Source organism: Danio rerio, chromosome 10 (genome assembly GCF_052040795.2).
Source record: "Danio rerio strain M-AB ecotype USA chromosome 10, GRCz13ab, whole genome shotgun sequence".
Taxonomy (NCBI): domain Eukaryota; kingdom Metazoa; phylum Chordata; class Actinopteri; order Cypriniformes; family Danionidae; genus Danio; species Danio rerio.
In genome coordinates, this window is record NC_141030.1 from 36,236,343 (window position 1) to 36,261,344 (window position 25,002).

At 33.5% G+C, this 25,002-nt stretch overlaps 1 protein-coding gene across 6 annotated transcripts; it reads right to left on the reverse strand.

Annotated features, from left to right (window-relative positions):
• dgat2 (diacylglycerol O-acyltransferase 2) lies at positions 1–25,002 on the reverse strand. 6 transcript variants are annotated; one of them, XR_015500485.1, is made up of 9 exons: positions 24,664–25,002; positions 22,742–22,870; positions 20,237–20,344; positions 20,082–20,152; positions 13,147–13,351; positions 10,983–11,157; positions 7,619–7,821; positions 1,469–5,132; positions 1–937 (listed from the first exon to the last, which is right to left on the reverse strand). XR_015500485.1 is itself a non-coding variant. In NM_001030196.1 (8 exon segments), coding segments are annotated over 8 exon segments (1,086 nt in total). In that variant the 5' UTR covers positions 24,704–24,800; the 3' UTR covers positions 4,594–4,977.

Below are 25,002 nucleotides of genomic sequence, written 5' to 3' on the forward strand. Positions count from 1 at the left end.
TACTTTTCCATAAACATTTATTCACAAAATATATAAAAGTTTGATTTAAAGAATCAGGATTTGAAAGAAGGCTGATATCAGAGACACACTGAGGCATTTATTGCATATTCACACAACATTAAAGGCAGAAAGTCATAGTCCACAGTTAAACATCAGCATGTAATTGCTTATGATCCACCATTCAAGAGCTGCAGACCTCCTGAATCCTCCTAAATACACATTCAACATATCAACACTTGATTCTCTCAGGTTTAACATAAGATCGCATATATACTGTACATTTTGGCACTTCACTTCGGGTTATTTGTTATTTAACCCAAAAAGGCTTGTTTGATTTGGCATTTCGTTAAAAAATAAGGCCTGAACCGAATGTCATGTAAGGAAATACTGTGGAAAAAAATGAAATATTATTTAACAGTAGCTGAACAAAGCCTGCATGTGCAACTTACAGACACAAAATTAATACTTCTGTGGTAAATTATCAATACACTTAAAGAAAAAAAAATGACCAGCATTCATTAACATTCTGATAATACCACTAATAATCTTCATTTCACCTGCTCTTTTACCTTCGAGTTATGATCAAATTGGATCATTTTCCTAAAAACTAAACACCCAGTCAAAATCACTTTGGCTTTTTACAACAGCTGAATCACGCTTTGTTTTTAGAAGGCCAAAATTCACTCTTTGGTTCCACTTTGCAGTGAGGCAAAACACAACAATTGCATTGCTTGTGCGTTTCAAAATATATAATGGGGCAAACAAAAATTTATTTTTATCTACAACGATTTAATTTAAATCCTAAATACATTACTTGTAAATACATATTATGTAGGGGTGTGTGATTTTGAGAATAAAATATATATTTAATAATTACAATTGCTTAATATTTAGCAGAGTGTTTTTGTTTTATGTACTATGGCAGGTTTTGTCACAACTAACCACCAGAGGTCGCTGAAAAACATTAGTGCATGTATGAAGTTGCAGTCCATAAACTGGCAGATTTGTAGTTTGTACGAGTGAGAATGTTTTTCAGCGACCTCTAACCACCAGAGGTGGTTGTGACAGGTTTAGGCATCTTGTGGATCAATTAATATCACAATACAACCGCCAGTGGGTTGCGACAAGTTCCTAATGAGTGATTCACTAAATCATTGATTCAAGTGATTCATTCAAAACAAATGATTCCGGCAAGAATCTAAAGTACGCATCCAATGGACACTACTATTTCATGAGGTCACAGGAGAGGATTTATTAAACAATATTTAGCAGAGAATGTTTATTGTGCTGTTAGTTTGCCTGGTTTAGGCATTTTGTGGATCAATAAATATCACAGTAAAAAAACGCCAGTAGGTGGCGACAAGCTCCTATTTTACTGAGTGATTTATTAAATCACTGATTCAAATGATTCATTCAAAACATCTGAATCATAAAGACTCAAAGCAACAGCGCATCCAAAATCGCATACTTCCCTGTATATCGCGATTCATAGTATTCGAAATGTCGTAGGTGAAAAGTTTGCAGATCACCTTCTACTTCTAAAATTCTGAAATGCGCATCAAATGGACATTATAATATCTAAGAAAGCCACAGGGGAAAATTCATAAATGGAGTGAAGCAACGCAGTAGTAGCTCATGTGATAAAATTTTCAATTTCCATTCACACTTCTCAGATTCAAACCATTTTCAATATTGACAATAAAAATTGTTTCATATTTTCGGGGAATTATTGTGAGTAATAATTATTGAACATTATTTTGCAGAGTTTGTTTTTGTATTGGTATTATGGATGGTTTAGGCATCTTGTGTGGATCACTAAATATTACAATAAAACTGCCAGTAGATGGCGACAAGTTCCTAATGAATGACTCACTAAATCACTGATTCAAATGATTCATTCAATACAACTGATTCCTAAAGACTCAAAGCAAAGGTGCATCCAAAATCACATACTTCACCTTCTATATAGTATTTGAGTCAAGCAGTATATCGCAATTCATAGTATTTAAAAATTCCTCTCCTGTGTTATCAATAATGATACATAAGAAATATTTAGCAGATGATGTTTTTGTATTGGTACTTTGGATGGTTTAGTGAATAAATAAATATCACAACAAAACCGGCCAGTAGATGGCGACAATTTCCTAATAAGTGATTCACTAAATCTCTGATACAATTGATTCAATCAAAATAGTGTAAATGATAAATGGTCCATGTACTACGTCCAAATTCCATCCATACTACTCATATTCATACTATATAGAAATTCTTTTCAAATGGTACTGAAGTAAATTGAAATACAAATGTAGCACCTACTTGAGTAGTGTGCAATTTTGGACAATCATTGCATCCCTGACTTTACAAACAAATTAATTCGAAAACAAAATGGTGTTGCTCTGACTCAATTTGTGTATAAATTGTAACTCAATATGAACTTGTTTGTTGAACTGTTGTATAATATCACATGTGTATGCTAATATTTAAATGCAGATGTTTGTAATAATGGCACTCCTGCTTATGTGATGTCACATTACGGTGTCATAAACATTAAAACCCATACATGGAGCTTTTCTGCTCTCATTAACTTCATCATGGGGTCATTCGAACTGGAAAATAACAAAGATATTTTCATCAATGATAAATATCACACACCCTTAATATTAAAGAATATACAACCAGAAGTTTACATACACTCTAAAAAAAGGAACATAAACATTTTTTTTTAAATGTCTGGTGTTAAATACTAAACATTTACTATTTTAGGTCCGTTATGATTACCTAAATGATTTACATTTACTAAATGCCAGAATAATGAGAGATTTGAGTATTTTTTTTAATATATAATTTCTAGAGAGTCAAAAGTTTACATACATATCCTTGGTATTTTTTAGCTTTTAAACTGTATAACTTTGGTCAAATGTTGTGGGTTTTCACAAGCTTCTCGCAATAGTTTGCAACTATTTTGGCCCATTCCTCCTGACAGAATTGGTGTAACTGAGTCAGATTTGTTCAAGGCAGTGGCGCAGTAGGTAGTGCTGTTGCCTCAAGGCAAGAAGGTCGCTGGTTCGAACCTCGGTTCAGTTGGCGTTTCTGTGTGCAGTTTGCGGTACAAGTGAATAGGGTAGGCTAAATTGTCCATAGTGTGTGAATATTTGTGTGGATGTTTCCCAGAGATGGGTTGCGGCTGGAAGGGCATCCGCTGCGTAAAAACTTGCTGGATAAGTTGGCGGTTCATTCCGCTGTGGCGACCCCGGATTAATAAAGGGACTAAGCCGACAAGAAAATGAATGAATGAATGAGTCAGATTTGTTGGCTGTCTTGCTCGCACAAGCTTTTTCAACTCTGCCCACAAATTTTCTATAGGATTGAGGTCAGGGCTTTGTGATGGCCACTCCAAAACATTCATTCTGTTGTCCTTAAAGCACATTTTAACCAATTTGGCAGTATGCGTAGGGTCATGATCTGTTTGGAAGACCCATTTGTGGCCAAGTTTTAATTTCCTGGCTGATGTCTTGAGATGTTGCTTCAGTATTTTCACATAATGTTCTTTCCTCATGATGCCATCTATGCTGTGAAGTGGACCAGTCCCTCCTGCAGTAAAACAGCTCCACAACATGATGCTGCTGCCCCCATACTTTACAGTTGGGATGGTGTTCCTAGGATTGTAAGTTTTCCCTGTTGTCCTTCAAATGTAACACTGGTCATTATGGCCAAACAGTTCAATCTTATTTCCATCAGACCACAGGACATGTCTCCATTTTTTTTTCCCCAGTGAAATTTAGCAAATTATAATCAGGCTTTTTTTGTTGATTCTGGCTTGTTGATTTTTTCCATGTTGTCACACAAGGAAGCAGTGTGTTTGAGGTTTTCCTTAAATACTATTCTACAGTTGTGTCTTTAATTAACTCAAATGTTGTCAATTAGCCAATCAGAAACTTTCAAAACCTTGACACCATCATCTGAGCTTTTTCAGAGGCATAACTATCTTATTGTATGTAAACTTGACTTCAAAAAAAAAATCAAACAAAAAATATCTCTCATTATTCTGCTATTAAGCCAACAGAAACAAATTTGTTAATCCTAACTTACCTAAAAGAGAAAAGTTTAGTCACATTAACATCTGACTTTTGTTTTTAGATGGTTCTGTGCCTTTTTATACTGTATGTAAACTTCAGGTTTCAACTGTACATTATCCACCAGCGGTGAAATCAAGACTATCCTCCTTTTTCCAGACATTAATATTCCATTTCAGATTATGGGTTGTACTTCCCGGTTCCAGGAACTTCCTTTCAAATCAACTGAAAAATAATACTAAATAAATAATTTTCAATTTAAATAATAAAATTGTGCTACAAAGAATCTACATTAATAGTAAAACTGAGTGAGATTAGATCTGTGCTTTATTTTTATGCTTCATGAAAATAATGTTAGGCTTGGTATTTTAAAGTAACATTAGCATCACAAGCATATCTGTGGCCAAAGCTCTCATGATTCACGGTGTTTTGTTCTTCAAGGTTATTTTCTCTTTGTATTCCCTCCAGTACAGTAATACTCAGTAGACGTCAATACTATTTCTGTGGAAAGTTTTTTTTACTGTTGAGTTTTTGGGGTCATTTGTGGTCTGCTGAAAGTGGTTTGATAAGGTTACTATTTAATGGGTGTAATGTGAGGACACCTCATTGTAAACGGTTTAAATAAAAGAAAATACTTAAAAATAGCTGATTATTTACAGTTTAGCAGAAGATCCTCCCATAATTCATGCAAAGCATCATGGGGCGTAAGAAAAAGGTGAATATTTGGCATCAGTCTGTGCAAAAATCAGCAGAAGTAGCAGAAGTATCGTAAGCTGAAATCACTGCAGCGGATTTCAGTAGATATACAGTATTGAATGAAGAGAAACAGCACCTTCTCTGAATGGGCATTTACGTTGGCTGAATGATATTCCAGAGTGTTCGTTTGGACAGTTATCATCATTCCTCAGTGAATGATAAGGGTATCGCTCTCATTCAGACCGAAGCGGGTCTTGTAATTGTCAAAGAGAGACTTTAGGGACCTGATGTACATGGCGTGGTACATGTCTATGACGTCCTGAGTCGGCTCCTCTATCTTTGGCACAGTGATAGGTTCACCAACTGAAGAATAGAGAAAAATAATATTATTATTATTTTTTCAGTACTGGGTTGTGGCTGGAAGTGCATGTGCTGTGTAAAACAATTGCCGGAATAGTCGGCGGTTCATTCCGCTGTGGTGACCTCTGATAAATCAAAGACTAAGCTAAAGGAAAATGAATGAATGAGGATTATTATTATTATTATTATTGATATTATTATTATTCATTCATTTTCTTTTCAGCTTAGTTCCTTTATCAATCAGGGGTCGCCACAGCGGAATGAACCGCCAATATTATTATTATTATTATTATTATTATTTTAACCAATATATTATTATTATTCATATAAATATGTATTATTAATATTAATATATTGTTTAAAAATATAGTAATAACAATAATAATAATATGAAATAAAAATAATAACAATGGCAGATCTTTAGCTGTAAAAAAACCCAAAATGTATAAATCTAAGTCATTAGGAAAATAATTCCATTAAAAAAACTGTAACATCAGCATTACACATGGTGAAACAGGAGAAGAAAACTGAAAAATACTATATTTTTACATATATGTTTATTAAATATTATGATTATTATTATATATTTATTGATTTATTATTAATAATGTAATATATTCAATATTGTATGTATTTTTTATTGTTTTTAGCTGTAAAAAACTGAATGCATATATCTAATTCATTAATAAAAAAATTCTAACAAAGAACTGTAACAGAAGCATTAAACTTGGTGAAACAGCGTATAATGTAGTGATAAAGAGAAGAAAAAAACACAGAAACATTAAAAAAGAGAAAAAAGTCCATCTCAGAACACTAAACACTACTTAAACAAAGATCATGTCAACAAAAGACTAAATTTTAACCATTGATGTGGTTTTGATGTCAGCAGATATCGAACGTATACTGAAAGAGCTGCTCTATAAACACAGACCCTGTCCTTGAACGGATTTACCCTTTCTGTTTTCAGACAGTTTTAGGCTAGGAGGACTGGATGTAATTAAGTGTAAAGGTTTTAAAATTGAAATACATACAAATTGTTGACATCATGCATACACAAACTAATAACAGCAATATATATATATATATATATATATATATATATATATATATATATATAATTTTTTTTTTTTTTTTTTAAAGATCATTATTATGGAATTATTTATATGTACATTATATATTTTTTTGAAATAAAGACAATTTATTTCAGGAAAAATGTCTTTATAATCCCTTATAAAGAGAATATGATATTAATATTTCAGTTATAACATGTATTTTTTTAAATGTATTACATATGTGTATTATGGCTGCACGATACTGGAAAAAACGTTTCACTTTCGCTGTGATTTATATTGCGATATTTCACAAGATAACTTTTATTTAACTTAATTTAATAAACTTAATAATTTTAGATTGATTTTGATGATTTTGTAAGGGAGTGCATTTGCATAAGTGACAATAAACAATCTTTAAGCAGAGATTAAATAGAGCAAATATACAGATGAAGGAGAAATTATTCAACTATATAAGTACATAAATAAAAAAGTTAAATGTACAATAAAGCTGTATATTCTTCCTTGTTCAAATAATTAAGTGCAATTATTCGTTGTTAAAGCTGCAAACATGATAGTTTATCTGTTTTAAAAATGCTTTGAACTCACTCGAAATGTTTACAGAGGCCTTAATCACAATTGATAGACCTTCACTTTATAGTTCATGTTAAACTGAACAGACTCCAAAATGATCATGTCTTGTAAAGGGTTGTACCTGGTCAACTACAATCCTGACTCCACATTGCACGTCCTGTGATGTGACTTCACACATTGCGATTTCGATGCTAAAACAATTTATTGTGCAGCCCTAATACACTGTAAAACCCAAAATGTTAAGGTAACTCAAATCATTTGAGGAAACATTGCAACAAACCATTTAAGTTCAAAAACTAATCCTAATCAGTATTGTGAACTCCATTTGAGTAAACAAAGCAATTAGAGCACAGTAAAACCCAATAAATGAAGAGAACTCAAACCCTTTGAGGAAACCGATTGCTACAAACCATTTGAGCTAAATTAATCTAAGTACTGTGAACTTACTCCATTTAAGTTGAAGTAATAATGTATTTAATTATCTCATAACCTTCAACACTCGTCAAAACTCTTTTCAAATGAGTAGAATTAATTTTCAGTCAATTTTGAGTGAATTACACTCATTTAATTTGATAAAGTTGACTGTTGGGTTTTACAGTGTGTGTGTGTGTGTGTATATATATATATATATATATATATATATATATATATATATATAGTATTTATTTAGACATACTACATACAAACTATTTAGTTATATAATTTATTTTGCTATATATTTTATTCATTTTGATGTTTTTTTTAATCTTTTGTTTGTCTTTTAATAAATGGTTAACAAAAAAAGATTAAGAAAAAACAAACATGGCCACAACAGATCAGTTTGGTGGCAAATATGCAGGTACTCACCAACTGTAGTGATAGGTTTGCAGTAAGGCACCAGACCCCAGGACTCTGGGAAAAACAGTCCACAGCCATGAAACAAACAAGGGGCAAAGCCTAAAAACTTCTGAAGTTTCCTCTGAATTGTACGCCACCAAGACCCTTCTTCAAAAATCAGCTGTTTGTAAACCTCATTCTCCCCAAAGGAGTAAACTGGCACCAGATCCGCACTGAGAGGGAAACAAGACATTCAGAAGTTAATAAAACAACAAGCATTTGAATAAAAACAGTCACCACCACACTGCCCCAGTTAAATTAAGCCATTTTTGTTTAATACGTTTTCAAAAAAAGTTGTTTAAATATGCAAATGAGGTCTTATTTCTTTAAATAAGTGAACATTTGCGTACACTTCTAGCACAAAAATCTAAATATTGCATAAAGACAGATTCAAAATTATTTTATTTTTGACATTCATTCGGTTTCCCTCAGCTTAGTCCCTTTATTCATCAGGGGTCGCCACAGCAGAATGAACAAGTACTCAGTTGCGGCTGGAAGGGTATCTGCTGCGTAAAACATTTGCTGGATAAGTTGGCGGTTCATTCCGCTGTGGCAACCCTAGATGAATAAAGGGACTAAGCCGAAGGAAAATGAATTTTGTGTATTTAACTGTAATATGAACTGTATTTTACTGTAGGACTATTATGCAATATAATTAAGTATATATTGCATACTTATATATTAAGGCCTCGTAATCAGGCACGTGCACACATAGGATAGGGCTCAACCTGTGCAGTGCACATGCCCCCCCCCCCCCCATTACAGTACGCGCACGACAACACCACTGATCAGAACGTGTGCGACAACACCACTCTTCAGTACGCGCGCAGCGGTGGTGGTGGCGGCGACGACGACAACGACAACAATAACCCCCCACCCCCCCACTGGTCCTCCTGCACATTTATCCTGCACATGCCCTTTGGACAGTCTCTGCACAGGCCTGCTCGTAATCATCATTGTGAACACTAGATTTTTTGATATTGTTTCTGTTTTGGTTCATTTGAGGATTGTTTTTAGTTTGGATTAGTGTTTTTAATGGTATGGCCTTTAACATCTGACTAAAGCTGGATTTATACTTTTGCCTGGCGCCGCATCGCGCTCCTCCGCTGACTGCACACACACCTTACGAAACGGACCAGGCTTTTATACTTGCCGCATTCATGTTATTCTTTAAAACGACAGGGGGTGGTCTAAAGAAACTGACTGTAAAGTCAGACGGATAAACAGAGAAGTACAAAGTTTCTGGAACTACATCCATATCATTAATATCATTCAAGATTTTTTAATAAGTTATTGGTATTATTTATTTTAATTATTTAATTGATTATAAATATCTTTATTACCATTCAAGTTTTTTTAATCAAACTTTGATGCAACAGTAGCTTTTGTTTATGTCTTAGACCGTTTTACCGTTTTTTTTTTTTTTTAGATTTAGCCCACTCCACAATCCACACATTATTGTCTGGCTAGTTTCTGTCCTATACATATGCTAAAAAGGCAATAATGGTCCAACATTCTGGACTATTATCTCCTTATTGGTGTATACAGCCTAGAAAAACAGGCCATCAGTATATTGTAAACTGATTGGTTCAAATATTCGTTCCAGTTATCAAAGAAATAATTTGTTCCTTAATTATAGTTTTGTAACTATTCAATTGTTTTAAACTCAAATTGCAATACACAGTTCAAGTCAGAATTATTAGCCCCCCGGTTTATTTTTTTCCCCAATTTCTGTTTAAAGGAGAGAAGATCTTTTCAACACATTTCCAAACATAATAGTTTTACTAACTCATTTCTAATAACGGATTTTTTTATCTTTGGCCTCATGACAGTAAATAATATTTTACAAGATATTTATCGAGACACTTCTATACAGCTTAAAGTGACATTTAAAGGCTTTACTAGGTTAATTAGTTTAACTAGGCAGGTTACAGTAATTAGGCAAGTTATTGTATAAAGATGGCTTGTTCTGTAGACTATCGAAAAAAATTATTTATTTTTAACTATTTACTAATAATTGTTACCTTAAAATTGTGTTTAAAAAATTAAAAACTGCTTTTATTCTAGCTGAAATAAAACAAATTTCTTTAGAAGAAAAAGTATTATCAGACGTACAGTGAAAATTTCCTTGCTCTGTTAAACATCATTTGGGAAATATTTAAAAAAGAAAAAAAATCAAAGAGGGGCTAATAATTCTGACTTCAATTGTACGTACATCAGTGTAAAACCTATGACATAAAACCTATTTCTGTAATTGTGTACCCGGAGCTCCACTTTTGCCATGGCCTCTTTTGGCTTTAACAAACATATCCCTCAGGTTTTTCAAAACATTTTAACAAAAACTTTCCTCCTTTCCCACTGCTGTTGCAATTTCTAGACAAGAATTATTGATCATCTGGTTATCTCTATGATCACGGATCATAAAGATGTGTGTACAGTCGTACTGTTTCACACAAAATCTCTTCAAAGTGGTTCATATTCAACTCAAATCAAACGCAGCGCTACACAAACTGTTAACTTGTGTCTCAAAAAAATTATACGCTCCACCAGCCGAAATCAGGTCGCCTGCACCCAAAGCGAAATACAGCGAGGACGTCACATTTGCTGCGCGCACTCAAGCGAAATATCGTACGCATCGAGTATAAACCAGGCTTAGGGACCACCAATGAAAACTTATTTGGGTACATTTTCCTTCTATGGAACGTTGATTAATGTACACTGTCCCTTGTTGTGAAATAAATAAACAAAATAAATAAACAAATGCAGTGTTAGTGTATTTTAAAGTTGCATGCGAAAATTACTGTACATTTTACAGTAACAATATACAATACTGAAAATATATATGCAGCCAGACAAACTGTGATGTAAATGTAAACACTGTTTTTTTTCTGGTTTTTAACAGCGTAAATCTTGTGAGAGGCAGGTCACACTTAAAGAATGTGTTCCTTTATCCTGTAAGCTTCTTTGAGATTAGAATAGTTGAGGATTTTCTGTGTATTACAATTGCTTTTGTCATGATGCAGCTCTACTCTGAGCAAAGCTATGGGCAGAATTTGTGTTGTTTCTCCACATCACTTTGTTTCTCACAACATACTGGCTTAATACACCAACACAGTCTTATTTCTTAAGGCTTTGTGTTGCTTCACTTGCAAAAGTCCCACTTTACTGCAGGCCAAGAAAACCTTGACAGAACTAAAGACCTTCAGGAAAGACAATTTAACATTACAGCACTGAACTTCATTGATTGGCTTAGTGGAGTAAAGCAAGAGCGCTCAAGTAAACAGTGCTGGTGAAGTGGTCAGGGAAACACTGTAATCATCACGGTTCTTCTCACCCTTGCTTTAGAGCCAGTTTCACAAAGCCTTTGCGTTTTTTCAGCATGACAGAGTTTCTTCCTGGTGCACAGTCCAGGGATTCTGCGGCTCCTCCGATCACGATGACCACAGCGTTGCCTGTGCCGTTACTGGACAGGAGGTAGTCGATAGAGTTTCGGTTTACTGGGCAGATTCCTGAAAAACAGAAGGCCACAGGGTCAGAGATTTGATCAATAGTTGTGATGAAGTCTAAAAATAGGTCCTAGAAATCAGAGTATATGGCAATATATGCAAATTACATATGACATACAAGTTCATATTTGGGTTTTACATACAGTATATAAAATAAATGTTATTTTTGTTTAAATTTATTTTGTTACTTTTTTATATTTTATTTTTTGGAATTACTAATATGTATTTATTATATGATCAAATAAATTAGATATTAATAAAAATGTTTAAAATAATTTTAATTAATATATATATATATATATATATATATATATATATATATATATATATATTTTTTTTTTTTTTTTTTTTTTTTTTAAGCATTGATTTTTGCAATATTTCAAAATATATAAGACATAAATATAAAAATAATTTAAAACAATAATTTAGAAATTTCTACATTTAAAATAAAAAGTTTTTTAAAAAAAAGAACAAACAACATAAAATGTACAGCATGTCATGTGACTATGATTGACATAAGATATGTATTAACATGCAAATATGCGGATATAATTAGCAAATTTTAGTTTACAATCTCATCAGGGATTTGGGAAAAAACTGTATTTTGATTATACATGTACACCGCATGGACGTCTGTTTGATGTTTCTGTTTACATCTCTCTTTGGGGCGTTTATAATTATAAAGATGTTTATAATTTAAAATGTAAAAAATAACAGGCCATTTAAAGCTGTTTATCAGATCTTTGTACACAGCAGATGTTTTCCAGATCAAATGACAGATACAATCATTTTATCACCAATGTTTGTAGTGAATCAAATACCACCACCAGAGCCATTGAAGTGGGATTCTCAGAGTTTTGAGCTTTCCTTTTGGAAAATGAAAAACACAGTAGTCCCTCCAAGATTATGCAGGGGAATCTTTTTATTTATAAATGTCTGCCTAAAATGACTGAATTTGTGACAGCTTTATTAAAACCTTATGACATGATTTAATTAAATTTTGGTATTTTGCTGTAAATAAAAATAGACAAAACTCTTGTAAAAGGTAGTTTTTTTCTTGTAAAAGAGGATTATTGATGTGTTGCTGCAATCAAATTTCAAGCAAAATTCAAGTTTAAAAATACAGATTTTAAGTAAAATTTTACTTAACATAAAATTTACTATACATATTTAATTTTTATTTATTTTATTTAGTTTTATTTAATTTACTTTTTATTTTAATTTCCTTTACTTCAATTTATTTATTTATTTTATTTGCTTTTATTTTATTTTGTTTTATTTTTTTATTTTTTTTATTTCACTTTATTTACTTTACTTTTATTTACTTTTATTTTGTTTTTTTTTTATATATATATTTTGTATTTCATTTTATTTTATTTTACTTTATTTTTTAGTTTTATTTTATTTAGTTTTTTATTTTATTTTGCTTTATTTTATTTACTTTTATTTTATATTGTTTTATTTTATTTTTATAATTTTTTAATTTTATTTTATTTTCTTTACTTTGTTTTGTTTTATTTTTGTTTTGTTTTATTTACTTTTATTTTGTTGCGTTTTATTTTTTTATTTACTTTATTTTATTTTAACAATTTTTATTTTATCTTATTTTGTGGAAAATATTTTTTGATTGCTTTTGAAAAAAAAATATTGACGTTTGTTTCTTATAAGAGACTCAAAGAAAAGCCTATCAATTGAGTCTCTCGATCAGCAGGTACAAAGGGCAGGTTTCAACACAAGTTCTTCACAAAATATTGACATCAGCACATGCAGGGCTGTGTCTCTCTTCTGCACAACAGGACAAAGCTCAGAGGTCTTTGATAGGATTCTTATCTACACCACACAGAGGACAAGCTTGCTCCTTTTTTTTAAATCAGCCAAAACTGAACTTCATGCAATGAGTCGGTTTGCTCTTCACTAAATGATGCAACTGCAGGCAATGAATACCTGAAAGATTTACTTTGTAAAAAGGAACAAATATGAAGTTATAGGTACCTCCGCACATCAGGTATTCCCTGAACATGGGCAGGCGAAAATTTCCAGCCAATGTGGCCAGAGATGGCTTGATTCCTGGGAACACCTTGGTGAATCCTGTGGCTTCTGTCCCGAAGTTACAAAAAGCCCCAAAACACAAGATGCCATGAGGGTGGTAGCCAAAAATGTAGTTTCGGCTGGGAAGCAGGTTATGCGTCTTGATGAGCTGCAAATAAGCAAACAGAGAGGAGATTATTTTAACTGTACAATTAATAAATAAATGAATAAAATATTTTTTTCTGTGTAATCATATAGGATGTAGTGCAAAATCAAACAACTTAAAGGAACTATTTAGCAAAAAAATGTAAATTATTTCCTCGTTTGTTCACTCTCCACTTGTTCTTTTATTATTTTTTTTTTTCTTAAGTGGAACACAAAATAATAAGATGTTTCAAAAAAATGTTGAAAATGAATGAAAATGGAAAAAAAAATCTTTTTTTTTATTTCTACACTTGATGTCAATGTCTCCCAAATATCAACATTCTTCAAAATATCTTCTTTTTTGTAAAACAAAAAAAAATCTCTGTTTGAAATGTTTGAAAAAATGTTTGGAACCACTTGTGGGAGAGTAAATAGTGAGCAAATGTTCATTTTTGGATGAACTATCTCTTTAATTTAAACAATAAAACAGCCATAGTATTCCAATTTTGCATTATCATATAACATGAATTCCCTTATTAAACAGTCATTGCATTGTTTTACTACAAAGTAAAGTCAATAAACCTGTGAATACATTAATTCATTAAGCACTTATCTGCTATCCGTATACAGTATTCTTTCCAGCAGATAATTAAGGTGAGAAAAAGGCTGGAAGAAGATGTTACAATGGGGCAACAGTTAGCAGCTTAAAAGGAAGCAGATGCACTGAGAGTATCCTGTGTACATAAGAGCAGCTAATCAAACAGCCGGTGTTGCATAATTACATTGATGGATGGAAAACAAAGGGTTTAAGACAGATGCTGCATCAGCTGGGATGACATAACCCTCTGAGGTGTAGTTAGTGGTTGCCGGGACATTGTGGTCACATTAGGGGAATTTTTAAGGTAAAAAAAAAAAAATAAGTCAATGGTGTCATTGTCATTGTGCTGGGTTTACACTATATAACACAAGTTTAAATGTAGGAAACACCAACTTATCCAGGGCATGTTTTACGCAGTGGATGTCTTTCCAGCTGCAACCCAACAATGGGAAATCCGGGCAAGTATATTACATCCTAATGTAATACTAATGCATGGATACAGGCAAATTAATGGCAGGTGTTAATGTCAGAAATTAATTTGCCTCAATCTTGTCTTGTGCACATACAAGTAAAAAATATTTACTTGAACAGAGACTCTTTTTTTGGCAGAAAAATATCACGTGAGTAATCTCAGCCTGATCTCACAAGGAAACGTAAGTATTTTATTTATTAGTGGCTAATTCATACGAGTTCACTTGTATGAAAATGTACGATTTCAAAAAGAAGGCATGGCACCCAACCCCACCCTTAACCCCAACCGTCATTGAGTGATGAGTAAATCGTACTAAATTGTACAAATTAGATTGTACAAATTCATAAGAATTAGCCACTAAATCAAAAAGTTACGAATTGCCGTGAGATTGCATTGGTAATCTACAGCAAGTAGTGTGATTCTTCATGTGTAGGGTGAACAGATAAAAGCTTCTTCAAAATGTAGATTTTGTTAGTCAACACGACCAAAATTCATAACAAAATTGAACAAGTAAACTACCTGACAAAAGTCTTGTTGCTTACCCAAGTTTTAGGAACAACAAATAATTACTTGACTAATAGTTGATCATTTGGTATCACAAGCTTATATGAAAGGCAAAGGCCTCTAGATTACGCTTATTTTACCAAAATAAAATCATGCCTCCATTATTTATTTAATTTGGACAGTAAAGTCTGACATTGCTTAGAAATAATGTACAGTATAGAATATAAAGTCATGGTGCAGTGGAAAAAGAATGAAATTTGTGTATGACTCCCATGAGCTTGGAGGACTGCATCCATACATCTCTACAATGACTTAAATCACTTATTAATAAAGTCATCTGGAATGGCAAAGAAAGCGTTCTTGCAGGACTCCCAGAGATCATCAAGATTTTTTGGATTCATCTTCAATGCCTTCTGTTTCATTTTACCCCAGACATGCTCGATAATGTTCATGTCTGGTGACTGGGCTGGCTAACCCTGGAGCACTTTGACCTTCTTTGCTTTCAGGAACTTTGATGTGGAGGCTGAAGTATGAGAAGGAGCGCTATCCTGCTGAAGAATTTGCCCTCTCCTGGGGTTTGTAATGTAATGGGCAGCACAAATGTCTTGATACCTCAGGCTGATGATGTTGACATTAACTCTGCGGATCTCTCGCACGCCCCAATACTGAATGTAACCCCAAACCCGATTTTTCCTTCACCAAACTTGACTGATTTCTGTGAATCTTAGGTCCATATAGGTGCCAATAGTTTTTCTGCAGTATTTGTGATGACTGAGATGCAGTTCAACAGATGATTCATGAGAAAAATCTGCCACTTTTCCAACTAGAAGTTTAGTTATTATTTGTTGCTCTTACAACTAGGATAAAAGACAAGACTTTTTTTCTACATGACTTTTGTCAGGTAGTGTAGTGAAAAAAATGTGTTGATAATTGAGTGAAGTCAGCATGAAATAACAAACTGCAGCAGAATATCAATATTCCCAATAGGAATACTATTTAAGTCTTTGATAAAGTGTTATAAGATATAGATCAAGCTACGAGTAGATTCAAATTTTGCCAACTTTGATTTGAAGCATATAAAGTATAAGAAACAGCAGTTAGTTTTCAACTTTATTCAGAGCAATGGTCTCAAGCCGCAGCTCTGCACAGTTTAGCTCCAACCACCTCCAACTCACATCTGCTTAATAGTCTCGAGTAGACTTGAACCCCTTGATTAGATGGATCAGCTGTGTTTGAATGGCGTTAGACCAAAACCGTGCAGAGCTGCGTCTCTCCAGGAATTGAGTTTGATACCAATGATTTAGAGAAATACAATTGAATAAAGCATTGAATATTACACAGCCAATCACATTAGTGTGGCCAATTTGATTACATTATGCGCCATGCTTCATTGGAGTGGGTGGAGCTAAAGATCTATTTTTGGGGAATTTTCTTGCTGCAGCTTTCTGATTGGTGGAATTTTCTGTGCAGCATGATGGGCAATGTAGTTCTTCTGCACAAATTCTGCTAATAAACAATGACAAGTTAGATTATGTAAACCGATGGATTCAACCAAAGCATGCACAATCAATTATCAACCTTTGGGTCTGTCTTTAAAAGATTATGGGTTATTAAAATTAACCCTTTATAGGGCACTCATTGAAACACTCGTTAGAAAGAACTTAGAGTGATATTTGAGGATATTACATGACTTTTTAACATTTATTTCGATTTATTTTAACTTTATTTTATATATTGTTTATATTGGTATGAGTGTTAAATAGGTTACAATATACTGTGTGTACGTTTCATATCCTAATAAAGGGTTAATAAATACAATTATGGGAGTTTATATTGCAGGACATCCTCAATGATATTTAGAGCATTACTATGTGGTTAAACTGTTGCTAGGTGTTTCCCTAAATATACATTTTTAACTATAATATTTTTTAAATTAATTATCTGGTTCAAACTGTATGATGTTCTTCTTTGCTTATCTATAAACAAGCCTGATTGTTTTCTTACTCTTACAACTTCTAACTCTTCAACAAGACAATTAGACAATTAATCAGATTGACCTTATAGTTCTCTTCACACTTATCAGAACACAGCTGGCACATCATACACTGGATCACTAGGCAAAGTGTTGATCTTATCATGTGACTAAATGTACTACGTGTACTGTAAGGTAAATGTCCAAGCCAACATGCAAACACAGACAATTCCTTCGTGAAAATCCACTGTTTTATCATGCAGATATTAATTCTATTCTAATCTGCATATGATAGTAATGTGCTCATGAAGCTCCTGTTTCACTTAGATGTTGTACTCTGGATAAATATCACAGAAAAGACCCAAGATAAACAGAAAACAGAACAGTGCTCTGAGATTAACCGTCTGCTGATTAGGACGAGCAAAGTCTACTAGTTCACGTACAACACACACCGAGATCCACCCAACCCAACAGGAACATTATCGATGCTTATTAACACATTTTTATATCAGATGGAATATTTAAAGTCTTAATGTTTGGGGTCAGAAAGATTTTTATTCATAAAAATCGTTATTCAGATAAATAGATGAATTGAATTAATCCAAAGTGAAAGTAAAGACTTTATTATTGATATAATAAAAAGTCAAATGAATGACGTAATGTTTATAGTAAAAGGTCACAATTTACAATAAGGTTTCATTAGTTAGTTAACAATACTCACAGAATTTATTAATCATAGTTCAACATTTACTAATGGCTTATTAAAATCCAAAGTCATGCAAGTTAACATTATTAATGCACTGTGAGTTAACATGAACTAAAACTGATAACTGTATTTCTATTAATGGTGACACTTTAGTTTAGGACACAATTCACGATATTAACAAACCATTACCTAACAATCCTAGCTTAATAAACAACTGATTCGCTGTTTGTTATTAGTTAGTAAGGTATAAGTTGGGTTTAGGTTTTGGGTAGGATTAGGGATGCAGAATAAGATCATACTTTATAACTACTAATGGACAGTGAATAACCTAATAATAGGCAGGTGCTGTAGTAAGCCGGAAGTTAATAGCATGAATTGTGACCTAAACTAAAGTGCTATCCTATTACCTAATGTTAACTAACTAAATGCATCAACTAACATTAAATAATATAACCTTATTGTAAAGGGGTCAGTTGGCATTTCTGTGTGGAGTTTGCATGTTCACCTCGTGTTCGTGTGGGTTTCCTCCGGGTGCTCCGGTTTACAGCCCAAAGACATGTGCTATAGGTGAATTGGGGAAGCTATATTGGCTGTAGTATTTATGTGTGAATGAGAGTGTATAGGTGTTTCCCAGTGATGGGTTGCAGCTGGAAGGGCAGTGGCTGTGTAAAACACATGTTGGATAAGTTGGCGATTGATTTTGCTTTGGTGACCCCTGATTTATAAAGGGACCAAGCCGAAAAGAAAATGAATGAATGAATGTAATGTGTTACCTAGTAAAATAATACATAGATAATCACAAGAATTTGTTTCTTTAGCTAAATAAGAGTTTTATAATCAATATTGAGTAATAATACAAATTAATTCCATTTTAAAATATTTAGAAATAAGAAATAGGTTTTAAATTGTAAACTGTATTTCAGAACATTTCAGTTTTTTTCTGTATTTTTACAAAAGAAATGTCCTAAAACATAAAAAATATTAATATAAACCTATTAGTTTATAAATTTTTTAATGTTTTATTTTATTGTTTTGTTTTTATTATTTTAGTCAAATTTGGTTCCCATAACGTAAGGAATACAAGGTACACACTAGGGTTGGGTCGATAAGCAATGCCATCGTCCATCGCTGATGGCCGATAGACATCCGGATGCTGAGCCGGCAACGCAATCCTCTGCCCCACCCCCATTGCAGCAGCAACCCGCTCATGAAAAATACACACTTAGACCCTGTTTGCACTAATACGTCTTCGTTTTGAAATGGTGTTTTAGAATGAAAACGTCAACACAGGCGTTTCATCCAGCTTTTCTGAAAAGCCCTCCTTCCACACTATACCACGGAAAATGCACATCACTTGACCACAGACACACACACACACACACACACACACACACACATATACACACTCTGGAATGCGCTGCAGCATATGCACACGTCTGAGCTCCAGGCAGTCAGTCGGTGCTTTAAACAACCCCTGAGAGCAGTGCACTTCGGACAGTTTATCAAGGATGTACCGCTGGATCACGTATCACTATAGTTGTTGATGGTGATGTTTTTTAATCTTGTCTCTATCTAACGACTCTTCAGTCTTTTGAATCTATCAGGTAACATATCACAACGTCAGTACACTGCTTCAATCTTTCACTTTCATGTTTGTATTAATTAATTTGAGTCAAAACCTTAGATACTGTTGATTGGTTTCTGTTGGTTGTGCTCCTTTTTTTACCAACTAAGTTTGTTGACAGCATTATGACGACACAGATCACTGCCTATTCATGCCAGAGTCCCGCTGAAAAAGTGATTGACAGGTGGTAATTTGTGTGTAACTTATCTTTATTTATTTTTGATTTGTTTATGGCTAAAAAGTAGTTGAAACGGTAGGCTACAAATAATTAATTCATTATAAATTAATTAATTATTCATAAATAATTAATTCACCGCCGCCTACAGTGAAGAGGCCACGTTGCCAAATTGGTCGACATCGCCCATCCCTAGTACATACACATAAAATTATTATGGGATTATTCACAGAATAATTGTGTGTGTGTGTGTGTAATATGTGTGTGTGCCTTTTATTCCTTACATTGTTACCAAATGTGACCAAAATGGACATTTTTTTGTCCCACGGCTCATAAAATCACAGAGAATGTAAGTATTTTGTACGTATGTTTGTAAGTATTCCAGTATTTTTCAGTAAAATGCAGATTAGTTCATGTTATGATTGGGTTTATGGGTAGAAAAATAGAATATACAGCCTCTATACTCTATAAAAATCATTACATCTATGGGAAGTCCCCATAAAGATAGCTCTAAAAGTGCATGTCCCTTTAAATCTATACATAAACACTGTAGGACTCTGCACTTTCAGATTAGCAAAGTCCATACATTTCATAATTCTATATTGAGGATAATCTTCATATTTACATAACTATTAGCTATTCGGTGACTAAGCCTTCAGTGTTTGTATCTCCTTAAACTGTTGTATAAGCTGTAAGTCACTCACTCTTATGGGAAAATAGTCTCTCATGTATTTCCACACAGTCCAGTCTCTCACCCAGGTCGATCTGCGGCCTCCTGAGATAAAGATGTCTGAATATTAACACTAATGCACATGCAAACACAGAAACAACACGCACCCTAGATGAAGAGAAGAGTTACCTTGTCCAGGGGTGTTCCAGTCATAGATAAGCCAGGCAACGTAAAGCACAGAAATGACCCAGAAGTCTGTGCAAAACATGTACATCAGCAGCAAAGAGCAAGCAATGCCTAGAAGAGCAAAATAGAGGATTTAGAAGAATGAAGATGATGATGAATGGGACAGGTTTATCCAAAAATGAATATTGTCCTCATTTACTCAATCCAAAAAGTGTCGTGGGTTCATCTTTTGAACATTAATGAAGACATTTTTATATAAATCAGAGAGTGAGATGTTATTCCCTCAACTCAAAGACTATTGCTGTGAATCTCCAATGAAGATTTAAGGAGATTTAAAGATCCCATGAAATTAAAATGAAGTTTTTAGATGTTAGTATCTGTATTCTTAGTTTTTAGGATGTCTATAAGTTACTAGTGTGCTCCAAAACAGTGACACAATTCACGTTTAGAAGATATTCAACTGATATCAACATGTAAAGCTTGTAGTTTGTCACCTACACCTAAATGGATCAACGTTTTTATTCGCGTCACCTCATACCTTCAGTTTCTTATCAAATATTAACCAATCAAATGCTCTCTAGTTTCTGACATGCCCCACCCCCTTCAAGACCACTCTCACTGGCATAGCTGTGATAAAGATAAACACTATTGGCTGCTTTTTTTAAAGGGGAGGAGCTACGATTAGCTAAGATTTTGTCAAACATCAAATAAAAATGTACATTTCAAAGCACTCCATGAGACCTTAAAAATTAAGTATTAGTGATGCGCGGATGGCGGTTATATCCGCGGCTGCTGTGGATAATTCACTGGTCAGGCTGGTTGGATAAAAAAAAATACATTATGATTAATTGGTTGCGGAGGGATGTAGTGGGACATGGCAGTGGACCAGCGAAAAAGCAGAGAGTGGGCTTTGCAGAATGGGAAGATGAGACGCCCAAAATAATGGATGAAGTGCAAGAGTACTGGTCAAACTTTAAGCTAGAGGAGTCATCAGAGGAAAATCTGCTATCCTTCTGGGAGAAACAAGATCGCTTATTTACACGACTGCAGCACCTTGTGAGGAGAATCTTGTAGATTTCTTCAACAAGCGGTTGAAGAACACTCACTCAATGCAGCTGGCTGCGTTTTGGAGGCGAGGAGGAATCGTCCAAATTTAGACACAGTAGAAGCTATACTTTTTTTTTTTGCACAGTGCGAAGAAAAAGGCCAAGTAAGCACAACTAAGCTGCCGCTTAGGCTGAAGTGGCACCTTTTTTGTTATCTTGTTCCTGTATCTGTAAAAGCTCAAATGTCTTATTTTTACTGTCTGTATTTGAAAATGAAGAAAATGCTGTCCAAAGACATACTTTTGTTTTTATAAATAAATATAAATTTTTACATTTACGATTAACCTAGGCTATTATTGTACTATCAGAGATGCGCAGATTAGCTCACTGAATCTGCTGTTAATTTCCGCAGTGACCTATCATCATGCCTAAAACAAAGAATTAGAATAATTAAGGTGACAAAGTGACGATGTGGTGGTAAAGATGGTAAAATAGCTGTATTTCATTACAAACATGCACTGATTTAAAAAAGTTTTAAACTCGTAAAACTCATTTTTTTATCATATTTGATGATCATTGATGATCACAGAGAGCTGAACAGATCTTTTGATCCCAGTTGCTTTGTGCATGTCCTGTCTTATTGATAAAATTGTATGCGTTACTACTGAGACATGTTACTATGCAGCTGTCAATCAATTTGGTGGGCGGGGAAACCGCACTCCTACGTTAAGTTGCGGTCGGCCTCAAAATGGGAGAGATTTGGATCCTATTTTACGTCAGGAAATTTTTAAAAATAAGACTCATTGTGTTTATATAACCACAATATGACTGTGGACACACTACACCTACACACAGTTCTGTCTAAACAGCTTACAAAAGATGATTTTCATCATAGGTGCACTTTAAGTTATTTTGGGGGACAACTTAATTGTTTTATGTTTAATTCGCTTAAATTTGTAAAAACTATTAAGTTAACTTTAGTTAATTTGATTTGTGTTGGGACAGCGTGAAGAAATTGTGTGGAACCCAATATTTTTTTACAGTGTACTTGTCTTGTTTATTTTTGGTTGCTAAGTTACCAATACTACAGACGGCTGCTCTAATAACTTGCTGGAAATGCACCTAAATCACATTTCTTTTCTTTTTTGCAAAGTTTAAAAAGACTAACTTTAACTAAGGAGAAAAAATCTAATGCTCATACACCAATTAAAGCCTTTTATCGGAGTGATAATAGAAGCCTTGATTTATCTTAAAGCATTTATCTTCATTTTTGATGTAGCAAATAAGATGAATGAAAGCCTTATGGGTCTGATATGGGATTGAGTAAATGATGACATTTCATTTTGGGATGAACTAATCCTTTAACAATCATAACCGCTGAAATCAAGTGGAGCGTATTGAATAAGGCAGCAGAATGTCCCGCACTGTAAATTCTTAGAGCCTCCGTCACTCGTCCACTCACCCATGGTAAGAAATGTCATGATAAACTGCAGCACGGAGATCACCTGCAGATGCTTCACCATTTTGGATCGGGTCAGCCACGGGACGGTGGGCAGGTCGTGTAAGGCAGAGAGGATGCTGGAGCCCGAGCCTACACAGGATTTAAAGGAGAACTGGAATTAGCCAGCTTAATGTTACAGGAATGCTTGTTCCTTAACACTAAGGTCTGTCTGAAACTAGAAATAATATCATGCATACTGTGACTATATCGATGTCTATCAGAGAGTTATGTCTTTAATAATGTGACCCTTTGACGTACACGTAAGACGGAACAACAACAAACAATTTTGAGCATGCATTTTTGACAGAAAAGATCTAGGCTTAATCAGGAACCACGTCTAACGTGATACCTCAAATTCATTATTCATAAAGCCCAAGCATAATTTACAGATCAGAAAAGATAAGGCATGAAGTACTGAAGCAGAAAGACTTCAGATCACAAGACAAACCTAATCCCATCTTAACTGACTCAAAATAACAACAAACATCGCTGCAAAGTCAGAAGCTGATGTTCATGTAACGCTATTATCTCCCTCATTCATTCGATCAGGATTGAGCAGTAACCGTAACACTTCTCTGATTCTCACTCAAGTCTGAAGAAGTTCTTTTAAATAAAAAAGGAAAGGCAAAACCTAAACTCTTTGATAAAAGATATTTTTTGTTTTATTCTGTATATTGATTCGAATTTAAACTCCAATTTCACACTTTTTTGTCTCGCTTTAATCAGAATAATAGTTTTTTTTTTTTACTTCATAAAAAAATTTTAATATTTGATGGAATAATGGAGATTTCTAAGGAAAAAATTATCATATAAACATTTGTTACTCTGAGCATTTGAATTTTAGTCAAAAATAAATCCTCATTTATTCCATATGATTGATTATTTTATATGATATTATTAAATATATTAAATCAAATATTACAAATGCACACATAAACACGCAAATATCTCTGGACTCTAAACTCCTTGAGTAAAATATATATATATATATATATATATATTTTTTCTGTACTATAATGATTTTAAACTCCAATTACAAACTTTTCTATTTTTTATCAACATATATATAAATATATATATATATATATATATATATATATATATATATATATATATATATATATATATATATATATATATATATATATATTTTTTTTTTTTTTTTTCAGAAGAGTAAAAAATGCAATATTTGGTGGAGTAAAGCTGGTTATTTTTAAAATCCCAAATATAAACAATTGCAATTCTGACCAATTAACTTTTAGTCAAAAACAAATCCTCTAAATGACAATTTTTGTCATTTAAATTGAAAAAAAAAAGTCTGATCAGACAAATAGACTAAAAGTAATTAACTTTTTGCAGATATATATATTCAAGTGGTCTCCTCATTTACTCCATATAATTGATTGTTTCATCCTATATTTATTAGATATAATAAATCACATATTACAAATGTACACAAACACATGATGTACGAAAAAAAATAGACAATACAATGCTAATGATGAGTGTTGGGGGAAAAAGTAATATATTACAATTTTAAATAACTTTTTTAAATAACTAAACATTTATTAAGCAGTAAGATAGGCTTAAACTGGGGTCACACATTTTTTGATGGTCCGTTTGTTAAATTTAAGTTACCTACATGCCAACTAATTGTCATTAGATTATAAGTAGACTGTTAGGTTGGGGCAAGGGTTAATGTAAGTTGACATGTACTTGCAAAGTTTCTTATAGTCAGTTAAATGTCTGTTGAGTGAACAGTATCAACAGATATCAAGCAGACAGTCTACTCAAATGGACCATAGTGTTACCTAAACTTGTAATATATTACTTTTTAATCAACTGTGCCAATGATTACTTAGAACACAAATATTTTTTCTTACCCTTTTTGACACCGGAATATGCAGCAAGTATGGTCTTCATGGTTGAGGCTAGAGGAATAAATTAAGGTAAAGTAAAGAAATGTGAGCTGAAGGTTGAGCTGCTCTACAGCATCTCTCTCTGTACTGGCGTCGGCCGCGAGCTCACAGGCGCGCGCCTGTCATTTAAGCACCTCAGGGGGAGGAGCGTAAAACACGCTGTCAGTAAAACCGCAACCGCCTGTTAAAAGAGCTATTGTCAAGCTTTATTAAAATAGACTATTCTGTCTTATAGATTTCTGTCTGCAGCAGCTGACTGGATGGGGTCACGGTTACGCGTTACGCTGTGGGCTCTGACTGCTT